The following is a 17,131-nucleotide window of genomic DNA, read 5'->3' on the forward strand; positions in this document are numbered from 1 at the left end:
AAAAAGAAGTGCAGCAACACGGTGTGCACTGTTTGTGCTTGGGGAAGCCCACTTAAGAATTAGAGCTCAGAGTTTTTATTGGAGACTAGTTGTGTAGGCACTTTCTACTTTTCTGTCTGCACAACCAGCCATGATTACTGAAATTCCAGACTCCCAGAGGAAAGTGCCTGCTTGTCTTGAATCCCATTTGTATTTGTATTTGTACAAATAGTCTAGGCAATCCTGTACAGCAGGGTTCATTGCCCCAGGCATTGAAAACAGTCTTATCAGTTAATAATATAGGGAACATTCCAAAAACCAAGTTCTCAGACACTAGCCAAGGGCCAGCCCTGCAATCAAGTCCTTCTAAAGAGTAATGTCAGACCTGCTATGTTAACTTTTTTCTCATCTGGGGTAAAATGTTTACGTAGATTTAGGCCTGATGGTTTCATGTGTTTCTGATCCCTCTGCTGCAATAATTGTGCAGGCTCTGGAGTTATACTGTCAGAGGTCAAATCTACCCTCTAGCTATATGATGTTAGCAAATTACTGCAGTTCTTTATGCTTTGGTTCCCTCTTCAACAAAATGAGGATAAGTTTAAATGAATTAAGTAAGGTACTTAGAACATTTCCTGGCGTGCGGTAATTTCTCAGTAACCTTCTAGATTTGGGGTTTGTGTCTGGGAGATTTGTTGTTGTCATTATCATACTTTTCCTAGCATGCTGACAGGATAGGACTTTAGACAAATTGAAACTATTTTTAATTATTTAATGGCTAGCCTGTTTGTTTTTAACATAATTTTAAAAATTTCAGCTAGCTACTAATATATAAGAGTACTTCACTTTTGAACCTGTAGCCTATTCAGTATGCTTTTTTCTCCCACCCTCTGCCTTTCTTTCTTTTGAATCTGTTAATAAGAAATTCAAAATACAGAAACTTTTTTGCTTTCTGGTTTAAAATGGGAACTAACATTCTTAAAGAAGACTGTTAAACTTAACATATTGGGATTTAACAATATAAATAAATGCTACATGGAAAATGAAGTACTGATTGCAATAAAAAGATAATTTTTGAAATTCTCTAGGCAATGAGGAAAGGTCTACTAGATGTGCTTCCAAAAAATTCATTAGAAGATTTAACAGCAGAAGATTTTAGGCTTTTGGTAAATGGCTGTGGTGAAGTTAACGTGCAAATGCTGATCAGTTTTACCTCTTTCAATGACGAATCAGGTAGGACATTTTAAAAAATGTTTACTTGAATAAACTATATAGATAGTTTGGTCAGTCAGCATTTTCTGAGTTTCTGGTTCTTAGATTGATTTACAGGGCTTGGAAAATGTTGGCATTAAAACTTTTACATTATTTTTAAAGATATGGTTGAACTAAATATTTTGATGGTTTAGCATTAGGTTATTCTTTTACTGCTTAATTTTTCTATATTTTATATCTATATTTTAAAAAATAAATGGTTTAGTATGAATACAAATAAAAAATTTTTGTGGTAAGCAAAATTGTGTAAAGGATTTGTATATACTGATTAAGAAAAAAAATCCATGTGACCTGCTCTACAGGCCCTCCTTTCTGATTCATGCCATTTAAACTCCCTAATGACTTTGATTACATGATGTTTGCTTTTTAGAGCTGGACCCAGATCACACTTACGAAAACATAATAGCACACAAACACATGGAGAATCTAGGAAGAATAAAGAGTGGTAGTGATAATCCTCTTAGAATAACCTTTATTATATAGTAAAACATTGGAAGCTCCAAGAAGTTCACTGTAAAAAGATTATACCTATAGTGCAAGATTATTATGTACATAAAGGTACCAGTTTTTTCCCCTTTATTTTTCCTATTTTGCAAGAAGCTGCAGCCAAATTATAGTAAGTTAAATTTGGATAAATGTTGCTTTTTCTTTGTCCTGGCAATATTTAAGTTGCTGCATAATAGTTATTGTGCTACTTTTTAATTTAGTTTTCAAAAATGAGATGAGAATTTGTCTCATCTATAAACCAAAAATATAGGAAGGAAAACAAAATATCAAAAGAAACTGCCTAAGACTTTGCCACTTCAAGTATGATCCTCAGATCAGCAGCATAGGCATCATCTGGAAGCTTTTTAGAAATAACATCTCTGGTGTTCTCTTCCTCCAGCCCCAAAGACACAGTGAATTAATGAGAATCTGCATTAAAGATCCCCATGTAATTTATCAACTCATTAAAGTTTGAGAAATACTGGCTTGAGGTCATGAGATGAATTATGGTTTACAGATTGGATTAAAGTCATTGTGATTATCAATTCTGAGGCTAGTGGTTCATTTTTCTTATTTTGGTCATCTTGAGTCAGGATGAACTATAGAGGTTTTACATTTTTCAAATGGTCTTTATTTCCTGTATTAAGAATTAGAATCCCCCAATCTTAAATAACATTTTAATTAGCAATATTCTAAAGATATAACAACTGATACAGTACTGTCTATTGAGTTTACATTCTTTCTTAGGAGAAAATGCCGAGAAGCTCTTGCAGTTCAAGCGTTGGTTCTGGTCAATAGTAGAGAAGATGAGCATGACAGAAAGACAAGATCTTGTAAGTTAAACTTGTAGAAGGAAATATAAAATTTTAAAATACTGTGCCTTTTAAGTTTGTAGTGTTAGTCATTTTAACTTCAGAAATAAATATTCAGAAGTAAAAGGCAGTTTTTATTTTTGTACGCTATAATAGAATTACTAAAGCTCCAAGGAAAGTGAAGCGCATTTAACTATTAATATTTTGTCCTTAGTCCCATAAGATGATACCAGCTTATTGTTGGAATATTGGTTTTTTTTCTTTCCCCATTATAGTGCTTACGTGTGCTGCTCCCTGTGTGCATCTTTAATCCTTTTGACTAGTGGCAAGCCTTGGCAAAATTTCTGAAAAGTCTCTTGATGATCGGTTTACCAGGAAGAGAGTAGTTTAATTGTGATACGTGGATATTATATTCTACTTATTATTAGCACAGAGCTCCAACCAACTTAGAATTATAAATTAGATAATAGAAGCTCTGGTCTTGGAAAGTCTACTAAGTCAGTGAACCTTTGTTCACTCTCAAGTATATATACCTATAACCAAATCAGCCTGCCCATTAATCTTAAAAGGCAGTCTGCTCCAGGCTTTCTTGTAGAAATTTGAAGGACATTCCTTATCCAGAAAACCCTAGAAATCCTTTCTATACTCATTCCTCATGGTTCTCTTGGACATTTCCCCTGCCTAACTGCCTTGGTTCTTAGTAATTTAAACCAGACCACTCATGGAATGTTTAAAAACAACTCAATTTCTAGATATATCCATTTTATTCAAATGATGGGAAATGGTTACTTGTACAGGAAAAGAACAAAACTTGCAGATTCCCATTTACCATCATTTAAGCAGGAGCTTATTTTGGGGGTGGAGAAGGGAAGAAGGGGAATTCTTGCTTTTAGTACTCCTGAATCTTTACATGGCTCTAAGAGCCTTCTGATATTTCTCTACTGTGGTGAGACAGGTTGTTCAGCAGTCCTAGCTGCCACCCGATTCTGTTCTTGGCTTTTAGCCATATTTTGACCTACATTGTTCCCCAGGTAGTTTTGATATAATTGGTCAACATTTGACTTTCCCACTCTTGCTTTCTAAACTGCCTACCAGTACCAATACCATTATCTGTCCCTGTTGGTTTCAGGATCACTCAAATAGCTTGTTTGGGTTCTGCCACCCACCTGTAGTCAGTCTTTGGATTCAGGGCACCTTGTTGCCCTAAAACAAGGCCCATATTAATTCTGTAATACCCACCAAATTCAGAAGTAGAAATGATTCGCTATCTGAGGTCTAAGTTTTAGAACTATTTTAATCTATTCTCTAGTTTTAATTTTCTGTTTTTAAACCATATCCTCAGTTCAGTCAGCCAAGTTAAATCTCACTGTAGTTTCTGCCTTCTACTAAAAGAAAAATTTGCTAACTACTCAAATCTTAGTAAAAAGTAAATCTACTTCTTAAGGACCTCAAAATTTCCTATCAACAGCTTTATTTTGTGAGCTTCACTCCTTAAAGTCTTGAAAATCTATTCTTAGGGCTTTAGTATTATATCAAGGTGTCTCCCCCATTCCCCTTACCTTTCTCTTTTGGGAGGTCATCCTTCACATATTGTTGGTTTTATTCTGATATGTCTGAGGGGAGGAGCAGCTGAAGGATGTAAGAATAGCATTTCCCAAACAGTTTTCCCATGAATTATTAGTCCTGCAAATTATAAGATTTCTGGGGTTATTGGGTAAGACTACACAGTTTAATTTACTCTTGAAGAGTCATAGTTCACTAGTAAAAGTTCTGAGAAGTCCTCTAGTAATTTCTCTTATTCCAGCTTCTTGGAGGTCCAGTGATGTAGTTCATCTACCCTGGTTAACCACGTTTCATCCTCGAAGAAACACTTTACATTTAAGCTTGTTTCTTATCTATAGAATGAGTGGATTGGACCAGCTTCATCTCTAGAGTACCTTCCAATACTTTTATATTTCTTTTCAGATTTTGTATATCCTGATACTTAGGAGAGTTTTTTATTTTTTCCTATCCCTTTCTATAGAATTTTAGATCAGGTTTCTCATACATCTCTGCTTTAGGAAATAACAAATTAGTTTGTTTAGGTTTCCTAGGCACTCTGGGAAATTGGATGTACTTCACTGTTTAGTTGCACACTGTAAATGCATTAGATTTAAAAAGCTTTTCCATAAGAGAGAGACACTGTCTTACTCTGACTGAAGAATGGTACATACGTATGATTTGATGAGGAATTAACGTTACATGTTCAGAGAAATAAGTATTTCAGGGAAGCATATTCTTGGTTATTACATCTAGGTTAAAAAGTAAAGCAGAAGTTAACATTTATTGAGCATCATTTACTTAACACTGTTTTGCACAAAACCTTATTATAGATGTATAGTAAAACTCAATGGTAATATGGTTTATTGCATGGATTTTGATGTACAGATGTTCCCCAGCACTTAGTTACTATAAAATTATTCTGTATCACAAGGTAGCAATGATAATACTGCATTATTTTTGCTAGTAGATAAAATGCAAAATACTTTTTTAGATAACCTATGTGAGTTTTTAACCTAGGACCCTATGTTTTGTTTGGAGGCTTTGTGCCTCTTTTCCCGCTAATGGATACTCATGGAATTTAGCTGCAGGAAAGGCCCTTAGAAACCATTTAGTTCAGTAGCTTCATGTTACAGATGAGAAAACTGAGGCCCTGAGACAGAAAGTCACTTTTTTACCTTGTGACACTTTTTCCCTCTTTTAACTCTAAAAATACTCCCTTTTGTAAAAAAAACAAAACAAAACAAAACAAAAAAAACGAAACACTTTATTGAGGAATGAATGATCCCTTTCCTTTTTAGTACAAGAAAATGAATTTAAAACCCAGTTCAAAATAATACCCTCCCCACCTCCCATAAGTTTTAACATCAGAATGGGGCTCTGTGTATATATTGCCAGAATTAAAAGTTGAATATTAATCTGTTAAAAGCCAAAATTGTAATTATTATATTCCTGTTTAGGTTTACTTTTGGACATCAAGCCCATCATTACCAGCCAGTGAAGAAGGATTTCAGCCTATGCCCTCAATCACAATAAGACCACCAGATGACCAACATCTTCCTACCGCAAATACTTGCATTTCTCGACTTTACGTCCCACTCTATTCCTCTAAACAGATTCTCAAACAGAAATTGCTACTCGCCATTAAGACCAAGAATTTTGGTTTTGTGTAGAGTATAAAAAGTGTGTATTGCTGTGTAATATTAATAGCTAATTTTGTAGATTTTTTCCATTTGTCTATAAAAGTTTATGGAAGTTAATGCTGTCATACCCCCCTGGTGGTACCTTAAAGAGATTAAATGCAAACATTCCTCGCTGAGTTTGTAGCTTAAAGGCCTGAGGAGCACTAGCAACATTTGGCTATAATGGCTTGCTAGGCAACAACTTCTGGGTCTAACCCCAGCCAAAGATGACAGCAGAACAACATAATTTACACTGTGATTTATCTTTTTGCTGAGGGGAAAAAAATGTAAAATGTTCTGAAAATTCACTGCTGCCTTTCTGGAAAGTGTTTCAGCAAAGGTTCTTGTATAGAGGGAATAGGGAATTTCAAAATAAAAAATTAAGTATGTTCTGTGTTTTAACTTTTTTTATGGTGTTTAATTTGTGGTTGGCTGCAATTGTGTATCATGTATATGGAACTTGTAAAAAGTTCTTGACATTCAGAGCTTAGAGATGAAATCACTTTTACCTATAAAAACCACTTTTATTGCAGTTGATTTAGACTGCATTGAGCTCTAGGATATTAAATGATATCACTAATATTTTGCATGTAATTTGTTCATTTGCGTGAGGGCACTTTTTTTGTACATATGATGGGGCCAATGCACAATACTTGATCACAATCAACTTTTCTTTGTATTCCTATGAGCAGTCAGGAGGTTACTGCACTTCAGTTCTAACTAGACATTTGTACTAAGGTATTTCAGTTATGTAAACTCAGCCTGGGCACTTTCTGATAACTGTAAAATGTTTTATAAGATCATGATTATTGAAGATACATTTTGGAAAATTTTAAATGTTCGTGAGCAGCTTAACTACTTTTGTATCTAGCCTTTTTTAAGTATCTTGTTACATTTACTTTTTTAAATAAATTACAGAAGAAATGTCAAGTAATATTGAAGAAACAATAGTTTTTATTTATGTAGTTGTACATTTTTTTAAACTAAGGGAAATACACTGACACGGTTATGTGCATAAAAATTTTGCTTTAAAGAACTGAAAGTTTATATACACATGGACTATAAGAAACAGAAGAAAATGAGTCCACATTTTACAGTTAGCAGAGAATCCTGAATGGCACTGGCCAGGCCACCTTTTCTTTTTACAAATGGGGGAAGTGAAGTGTGACCCTTACTTGGCATAGGAAGTTAACTTAACTTTTACTTAATAACTAAGTGACAGGTCCTTTTGATGACCCATTAATTATGTAGCTAGGATCAGTATCCCTAAATTCTTATGGTTTTAGTAGCTTTATTCAATGGCATAATAAGGAATGCTGTTTTCTTCAGTAAGTCTTCAATAAAGTGACTTAAACTAGTTACTTTACATATTAAAAATGAGGAGAGAAATTCTCTGGAATCTCTCTACCTTTCAGTTCCTTTACAGGACTTCTGGCCTTGGATAGTTTTCATGTTCAAAGGCACTATGCTTTTATTGTATAACTTCCTTCAAAAGACTGAACCACATGATATTCTCAGCCCTGTTGATAGTAAAAATATTTAAAACTGAATGATAATGAAACTCATTGTATTAAAACTTATATAACACGCTGTTATTAGATGTGTATAAATTAGCCAAAGGTTATCTTACAAAATGAGACATTGGTTTTTATGTCTAAATGCTATTTCTGAATTAATGAAATAGTAATTAGATTAACAGCTGATTAGCAATGTGTTTGAAAGATATAAAATTTTATATGACCATAACTTCTGTATGCACATGATGGGATTGATAAAATATTAAATGAGAACAAACTAGATAAGATTAGGACATTTGAAACCCTAATTGTGAATTTATTTTTAATAGTTATTGAAAGAATGAAAATACTTAAAATAATGCACAATATCTTAAGTCTTCCTAAATCAAGATTTTGGTTAAAATGCTTTCAATAATATTAAACACAGAGTGAGTCTTTTTTTTTTTTTTTCCTTCTTTTAAAGTAAAGCATAAAATGGTTCTAAATGTAAAATAAAGTCATGTAAAATAAAGTTCTCTTTTGGTCTTGTTTAGTGATTAAATCTAATAGAACTGAAAACAAATTTAGGAAGAGAAGACCAAGAATGAACTTTACTGAAGGTTTTCAAAGTTTTGTTATTTCTTTTTTTCCTAAATCACTTGAATTTTAAGACTACCCAGTATAATAACTTACTGGGGCAGACTTGAGAAGGTCTTTTAAAAGAATAATTTCAATATTTAGTACTTGCCCACCAACAACATTCCTCCCATAAAGATTATTTTTACGTGTTTAGGGTAGTGAGCAATTTCTAGGTTTAAACTCAAATTGAGATAGCCCCTTGAGGCAGCAGTTCTCTCGTTTCTGTATATTATACAATTCACTTGTGGAGTTTGTTAATTCAGATTCTTAAGGATTGTTCATCCTCTTAACCCCTTTTCTGATTCTGTAAGTCTTTGGTGGAGGCCAGAAATCTTTGTTCTTATAAGAGCATTCCAGGTGACTCTGAAACAGTGCCCAAAAGAGAATTCCTTTTTACTTAGGAATACAATTCCCTCTATTGGAAAGCTCCTGAGAGCCAAAACTTTTCTGCTTATAACCTATGGAAAACTACATCTGTTGATAATCTAGTTCCAGATTGGGTTCTTCCTCCTGATAAGGGGCTGGCTGGAAGCGCCTTCAGTAGACTGTGCCTGGGTAGTGATTGAAGGTATTTTTAATGTTTATATCATTAAAAGTATAATGTATGTAGGCATGAACAAAGAGATTCTTTAAACACCATTCAATCAGTGTAAAAATATTTAAAATGTGACTTATTTATGCATATCAAGATACTTTAGATTAAATATAAGCAAAGCATCTTCTGTTACCAATCGAAATTCAAAAAAACATTATTATTGGCTGCAAAATGAAGTTTCTCTTCATTGGTAACTTTTATTGAGTACTTATGTGCCATGCACTTTATCAAGTGCTGTACATGTGTTATTTTATCTTATGAGATAGGGACTATCACCATCCTTACAAAAAACTCAGACACAGCCTAAACAACTTGCTCAAGGTTACACAGCTAGTTAGTGCTGAAGTGAGTTACATCTCCAAGCATTCTGGAGCTTGCATTCCTAAACATGGGGCTATACTATTTTAAGAAAGGTATGATTGATTATAATCAAGTGAGTTGGTCATAGAATAATGAAGTATTCTAATAAAAGTCCTGGCTACATTATGAAAAGGCAGTAATTAATATATTTATGCCAAAAATTTCTAAAAAACATTTTTGTCCTTCATAATTTTCCCTAAGGACAATAATTAGAAATCTGAAGATGTGGGAATTCTCTAAAATCAACCATGGTACCTACCTTTAAGTCCAAATGTTTTTAAAATGAAAAGCACCATATATAATGAAAAACTTGACTTTTTGTTCTTAGGGTTTCTCACAAGGTATAAAGAGCAAATATGTCTTTCACGGGTAAAATAACTCAATTTCCTGAATCTTTTTCAGAATGTGTCTTTGATTATTTGTATTAATAGTTGCTGAACTTTAAATCAATTATTTGCATTGTTAACGGTAACTTTGGTACAAGTCGGATCTCTTTAGGAAAAACATTATCGGGCCATGTATTTGTATTTGAAACACTTTCTTCAATGGGGAAAGCTGAAATTTGGCTACTTATGATGTTTAAATGCATTATCATTCTCTCGTAAGGGTATGGTTCTGGTTAGATGTGTTTTGAGTATTATGAGTTAGCCCTAAGAAAGTATAAACAAAGTGCCTCATGCTCCCAGATAGCCAACTACATTAAAATTTTTGTCTAATGAAATCTTAGGCCTGGTTATGACCTATAGAAGTGAAAGGTTTATGTGATGATCACCTTTAATGTATTCATTTAGTAACTTTAAGAAATACCTAGATTTGTGTTATGTTTCCTTAAAAAATTCTGCCCACATAAAAAACAGATCATAGTAGTCCTCTCAGCTACCAAGAAATGAAATGAATGTAGTAGAAAGGAGTGAGTGAACATAAAGCAGTTAGCCTCAAAATACAGGCACTGAAGTCCAAGTACAATAATTAAAGTAGAGGCTCTGATCCTAGAGTGTTTGATCAAGTTCCTGCACAGGCTAAAAGTTACAAAATTAAGATCAAGGAAATTAGCAAACATTCAAAAAACACAACAGAATGGAGCCATTTAAAAAGATATATCCAAAATTGATAAGTTTAGGATGTTAAATGAAATTCTATAACCTGAGATACAGGGCCTTGAATAAAGCAAGCATTTGTTGAATGGAAGAATTTATTCCATAAAGGTGTCAAATATATGCAACTACTATATTATTATTTTCAATAAATGAAGTAGTAGAGCACTATAAAGATGGTCCTTGACTTGGATGAGAGGTAATGCAAGTTTTCTTGATGATACAAACTTTTTGGAAGCATCCTTAAAAGACAGCGAGGCATATTGATTCTCTTATTTTTAAAATAAAACTTTAGCAGAACTATCTTGGAACATTTAAATAAGGGAGGAAAAAACTTGCCCAAATTAAGGTACAGCAGCTGAAGGTTTACAGTGATTTGAGGAAGTGAAAGAGGAGAACCAGGATTTTCATTCAATTTTTTGTCATTTTGTACACTTTTTCCCATACTGCTATGCCCTAGATCTCTCACCTAAAGAATAACAAGGGACTGGCAGCCCCTGCCTTCCCACAGCCATGACTTTACCTTAAAATTTTCAGAGCATAGGCCCAATTCCCACTGCCCTTGGTCCATGTACTACCTGAAACGCGTTTATTTGCTTACTGTCTAATGTCTCCTAGTGACCCTCCACAAGAGCATAGGCCATCAGAAACACTATCCTTGTTCACTTCTCTAAGTCCAGTGCACAGAACACTGCTTCAAAAATTATTTACAAATCATTAATCTATTAATAGTTACTAAGTTGGAAACGGAATTATTTTCAATTTCTTCTTACCTCTACATTCAAATTAACCATCAAGCCCCAGTTTAAACCAAATCCTTGTATTTCAAATTTATCTACTTCTATCCACCTCCACTATCATTACCTAATGTTAAGTCACCACCATCTTACCTAGATTACTTCAACAGCCTACTAATTGATTTGTTTCTTACTTTGCTCCCTTCAATATTCAGAGGTGGAACAATTTTTCTAAAATGTATATTAATCATATCACCTGTTTAAAATATACTGACTTTCCACAGCCATGTAAGATGAAGTTCAAACTTCTTAACATATAAGGCCCTTCATAATTGGAATCCTGCTTTACAACCTTATCTTTACTTGCTCCCTTGTTGTACTCAAATACTTGCAGTCCCTTATTGCATTGCACCTTCTGTCATCTCAGGGCCTGTATGTGTACTGGTTCCTCTGACTGTCCTCTCTCTATGGCCCCTCATCTTGGAATGGTTAATTTCTATTCATAATTGAGAATCCAGTTAAGCCACCTCCCCAAGCAGCTGTTCCTTACCTGCCCTCCATCCTGCACCTTAACAAAGATGGTTTAGATACTATTCCTGTGTACTCCCTCAGAACAACGTATTTGCTTTCCCCTCCTAGTCTTTAAGTTCCTCACCTATAAGAACTGTGCCTCACTTACCTTTCCCTCTCCAGTGCCCAGTATGTTAATAATTATTGAATGAATGAATTCAAGTGACCAACTCCAATCCTATTTATGAACATACTGTTGATTTTATCTCACTTGGAGTTCTGTACCTCTGAAATGTTAAGTCTTACTATCTTACTCTGTGAACAAAACCTACTTATTGTCCTTCCAATGCTCTCACACTTACAATGAGCAAAAGAAAGTGGTCTCACTTCCTTTCTTCTGCATTTATCTTAGATATATTAGCAACTTACTCTGAAATAGGGAGAAAATGTTCTTTGTACTGTATTTGAAACATTTTTTTAAAAACTCTGTATTGCTTGTTGGTTCTTTTGAGAAAACTGCTTTACTTATTATGAATGTGAAGTATGGCTTTGAGGTTGTCAAGAGTTAGATCTATGCCTGAGCCAGTCACTTCTTGATCTCATTACCAGACACCCTCAATTGCATGTGTCACGAGCATCATGATCTCAACACAGCCCAAACTGAACTCATCATCTTCCTACTAAGATTTCATGGGTGAAAGGCACTGTTAATGGACTAGTTTCCCGATTAGAAACTTGGCAGTCGGTCGAATGCACTGGCTTATGCCTGTAATCCTAGCACTCTGGGAGGCTGAGGCAGGAGGATGTCTTGAACCCATGAGTTTGAGGTTGCAGTGAGCTGTGATGATGCCACTGCACTCTAGCCCAGACTACAGAGCAAGACTGTCTCAAAAAAAAAAAAAAAAAAAAGTATAATAAACTTGCAGTCATCCTAGACTCCTCCCTCTACCATACTCTCCATTATCCAACCACTAATCAAGTCATCTTGAGTAAGTACATCAGGGTAACTCACATGCATGTCTCTGCATTCCCCACTGCCACTGCCTATTTTATGCTAGCATTATCCTGCACCTGGCCTATTCCAATTAGGTATAATCTCTCTGCTCCAAATCTGTCACCTTCTTCCACACTGTAGGGCTTCCTGAATGATAAATGTATGACTCATTAAATACAGACCCATTTACTTTAGTAATTTTCAAACTAGGGTTCAGGATCTGACAATTGTCTACAAGGATTTTGATTCTTAATTCATATACAATATCTTGGATTATCTGTATGACCATTTATGATGACACTGATTTCAAGCAATATACTGAAAGTTAAAAAGGCAAATTTAATATGTAAATCATGCATTTGTTCCTCATGAAAGGCAACTGATAAGAAGTTGTTATGGAAAAGCAGTCATCTGTCCCCCATGGCTGAAATGCAAAAGAACATGCTTCGTTAATGGTCACTACAAATTTCACATTAATGCAATGTAGTTTCAACAAAGCAACATCATCCATTGCTTAAGGTTGTAAATTTGAATTTTACCATTTCTTGATGTATTTAATTTATAAATTTATTTTTATTTTTTAGTTGTATAAAGCTTTAATAAGGAGTTTATAACTGGTCTTATGTTTGTACATGCTTAAGTAATGACACATATATGGTTTAAGTCAATACCAAAGTGGCTGTGAAAACATTTTTCTTTAAAAGAGGTTGAGACATCAAGTTTGAGAAATGAGGATTTACCCACTGAATGATACACAGTAAGCCAGCAGTAGCTTGAAATTATATATTTTCTGTAGAATAGTCTAGATTACCTTGTTAGAGGCCATTACCACACAAATCTCTGTAAGTAGGACAGAGGCTGATCCAGTTACTTTGGCTGCATAACACACTATCCCAAAACTTGGTGGGTTAAAACAAACATTTACTATGTTCATGGATTCTGTGGGTTAGGAATTTGGACAGGACACAGGATGGCTTGTTTCTGCTCTGTAATGTCTGGGGGTTTCAACTGGAAGACATGATGGCTACGAGTTGGAATCCTCTGAAGGCTTGTTGATTTCACACATCTGGAAGTTGATGCTAGCTGTTGGCTGGTACTTCAGTTGCTTTCCATGTGAGCTTCCCACGTGGTCTATGTGAGCTAGTTTTTGGCTTCCTCTAGCATGGTACCTACATTCCAAGGATAAGCTTCCACAAAGAGAGAGAACCAGGCAAAAGTTGTCTATATTGTCCTTTATGAACTAGGTTTAAAGGTTATATACAGTCATGCATCACTCAATGATGGGGATACATTCTGAGAAATGTGTTGTTACGTGATTTTGTTGTGTAATTATAGGGTGTCCTTACACAAACCTAGGTGGTATAGCTTACTACATACCTAGGCTATATGATATAGTCTATTGCTCCTAGACTAAAAACCTGTACAGCATGTTACTATACTGAACACTGTAGGCAACTAACACAATGATAAGTATTAATATTTGTGTATCTCAATATATCTAAACATAGAAAAGGTACAGTAAAAATACAGTATAAAAGATAAAAAATGGTACATCTGTATAGGGTACTTACCCTGAATGGAGAGTACAGGACTTGAAGTTGCTTTAGGTAAGTGAGTGGTGAGTGAATGTGAAGGCCTTGGACATTACTGCACACTACTGTAGACTTTATAAACACAGTACACCTAGGCTACACTAAATTTATAAAATATTTTTCTCTCTTCAATAAATTAACCTTCCCTGTAACTTTTTTACTTTATAAACTTAATTTTTTTCTTAACTTTTTAACACCTGTAAAACACTTAGCTTAAAACAGAAACACCACGGACAGCTGTACAAAAATATTTTCATTATATCCTTCTTCTATAAGCTTTTTTCTGTAAGCTTAAATTTATTTAAAACTTTTTTTTAAAAACTAAGACACAAACACACACATTAGCCGAGGCCTACACAGGTTAGGACCATCATTATCACTGTCTTCCACCTCTACATCTTGTCCCACCGGATGGTCTTCAGGGGCAATAACATATATGAAGCTGTCATCTCCTATGATAATAATGCTTTCTTCTGTAATACCTCCTGAAGAACCTGCTTGAGGCTGTTATACAGTTAATTTTTTTGTTATATAAGGAGAATTACACTCTAATAAAAACTATACTAAATATAAAAACTAGTAATAATCATTTATTATCAATATTATGTACTGTACATAATTGTATGTGCTATACTTTTATACAACTGGCAGCACAGGTTTGTTTATACCAGCAGCACCACAAACACGTGAGTAATGCGTTGTGCTATAACTATGATGTTACTAGGTGATAGGAATTTTTCAGATCCATTATAATCTTACACATGACTGTATTCTATTTGTTAGAAGTTAGTGATGACAGCCCATATTCAAAGGGAAGGGTATTAGACTCCACCTTTTCATGAGAGTTGTATCAAAGTTCTAGAACAGCATGTGGGACCAGAAATATTGCTGTGGCCATTTTTAGAAAATACAATATGCCATAAAGGCTATATGAAGATGTAGGATCTTCTTACAGCCAGGGATCTTTCAGTTACATATTTAATTTTTTATGTTTGTTCTCCCAATAACTTTAAACATGGGGGTCAGGTGCGATGGTGCATGCCTATAGTCCCAGCTACCCAGGAGGCTAAAGCCAAAGGATCGTTTTGAGTCCAGGAGTTCCAAGCTGCAGTGAGTTATGATCGTGCCAGTGCACTCCAGCCTGGGTGACAGAGTAAGACCTCATCTCAAAAAATAAAAAATCTTGAGGGGAAACTAATATATACTGCCTACACTGTTCTAAGCACTGTAATGTGTATTTGCTATATTATTTAAGACTATTCAATTCTGCTACAGAAACTGAGAGAAATGAAGTACGGGAGCAAACAGCTTGTGAGACATGAGATTCATAATGTGTTAAGTATAAATAGTAAATTAAGTTATTAACCTGTGAGGCATGTTAAAGATAGAATGGAACATTTCTGTATTGAACATAGATAACTATAATGGGGCAAATGAGAGTGCCACTTATAGACAGGGCTGGAAGGACCAAATAAGTAAATCTTAAAATTTCATGAGTTAAGGATGTCACTTCCAGATTGACAACTATGTTATCCCTAAATCAGCCATCAACTGGTGAGATCCATTCTGGCCCCACCTGTGCTCTGCTCAAGAAGCACAAAATCCATAGCTGCTCAGTAGGCTAATTTATGGCAAGTTACAGCTGTGCTCAAATGCTTGCTTCTGCACCTCCCCAAAAGAGAAAGTGTTGGCTCCACCTTTTGTCTGCTGAGTGCTCTTGCTTATCCTCATCTATGATCCTCATAACTACACCAAGAGTGAGGAAGGCTGATGTAGCAAAGACAGGACATTAAGAGTCAGACAGTGTGATACTTCCCCATACCCTATCCTGAATAGTCAACACCATTTCTTTCCTCTTGCTGTATGTTTTAAATTTATTTAATAGGGTACAGCTTGTATGTTTGTTCATTGCAGACTTAGTACCCCTTTTGTGAACTGGCAGCTGAGGAGACTATGGCACTCTCCGTGGCTGACAAAAAGCCTAAGGAAGGAGTCAAGACTGAGAACAATGATACTCATTTGAAAGTGGCAGGGAAGGATGTTTATGTGGTACAGTCTAAGAGGCATACACCACTCAGTAACTAATGAAAGCCTATTGTGAATGATAGGGTTTGTCAATGAGGCCGATCAGAGTCCAGATTTCATGGGCAGCTAATCAATGAATCAGACTCACCTGCACAGATGGAAATGCAGGCTGAATATACAATTAATGTGTTCCAACAAAAGACAGGAGGTGTGTACTAAAAAAGAAACCTGTTAGTTATTCCAGAGCTCCGTTCCCACAGACCAAGAATGCGTTCTCAATTAGAAAACCGTAATTTGGTTTCACCACATCCTGACTACTACAGTATAATTTTCTCTATCCTTTCATTTTCCCCTTCCCCATTACCTTATTGTACATAACTGATGTATGTGCACAAGCATAATGCTTTTTTTAAAAAATAAATGGACAATGGTATGTTTTGATCAACATCAAATGGAGATGGAATGGGAAAAAATATTGGTTCTGTAAAAATACCCCCTTTTCCATCAGTGGTGTGCTCATTCAGCTCTTATTTTTATATTCCGGTAAGTTATTTTGCCTTCACTATCTCAACCAAAAAACAAACCTAAAAATCCTTCCTTATCCTGCTCAGTTGAAGAATTTTGATGTTTTTCATTTATCATTGTAAAGCCAAGGACAATATTATAATTGTATAACTGTAACATTTTTATCTGTCTTTAAATAGTGATAGATTGCTCTTAAAAAAAAAGAATCCTAGATAGTTTTTCAAGTCAAATATCTTGTTTAAATAAACATCTTGTTTAAAATGAAAATAAATAAATAGATTTAATAAACTGGGTAATCAGGCATCAATTTGATCTTTTTGTTCCATGACCTCTGGGATGGCCTGACCAGTATTAATATATGCAAAAAATTTCACTCAGCATCTGACCCGTAGTAGTTGCTTTAAGAAGAGCTAACTCTAGGCCTCTCATTATGGCAAGGGGTCCATTTGTCGTCTGTGGCGAACTTGCTCTGAAAGCCCGTTATCTTGCTCTTGCTCTGTAAACCTATCTCGCCCTTCCTCAATAAACTTCATTTTGCTCTTGCCTTAAAATAAAAATAAAATTAAAAAAAAGCTAACTCTCTTCCCCTATCCTCTAGGGCAAGTTTTAGAAAGATCTTTCAGCCATTCTCAAAGGTTACAGTAAAATTTCTATCCTACTTTACCATACTTCAGACAGCCACAAAACAGGTGTATGTTGTTCAAGTCATAGCAAGGTCCCCTCACTATTTCAGCTTTAAGCTACTTAAACAAATCTCTTTCTTATTTTTGCGAGACCAAACTTTTTTTTTTCTTCCT

At 34.9% G+C, this 17,131-nt stretch overlaps 1 protein-coding gene and 1 pseudogene across 1 annotated transcript in view; both read left to right on the forward strand.

The window, feature by feature from the left end:
• Window positions 1-6,173, forward strand: part of UBR5 (ubiquitin protein ligase E3 component n-recognin 5) — a 127,652-nt gene extending 121,479 nt beyond the window's left edge. Inside the window, exons 57-59 of the mRNA XM_012643624.1 lie at window positions 1,065-1,209; window positions 2,482-2,567; window positions 5,546-6,173. Of these exons, the coding sequence (XP_012499078.1) occupies window positions 1,065-1,209; window positions 2,482-2,567; window positions 5,546-5,758 (444 nt within the window). The 3' untranslated portion in view covers window positions 5,759-6,173. The remainder of the gene's footprint in view (window positions 1-1,064; window positions 1,210-2,481; window positions 2,568-5,545) is intronic.
• A 9,564-nt stretch (window positions 6,174-15,737) lies between these two features.
• LOC105809682 lies at window positions 15,738-16,028 on the forward strand (annotated as a pseudogene).
• The last annotated feature ends 1,103 nt before the right edge of the window (window positions 16,029-17,131 follow it).

The sequence above is a fragment of the Propithecus coquereli genome, unplaced genomic scaffold (genome assembly GCF_000956105.1).
Source record: "Propithecus coquereli isolate 6110/MARCELLA unplaced genomic scaffold, Pcoq_1.0 Scaffold2, whole genome shotgun sequence".
NCBI classification, from domain to species: domain Eukaryota; kingdom Metazoa; phylum Chordata; class Mammalia; order Primates; family Indriidae; genus Propithecus; species Propithecus coquereli.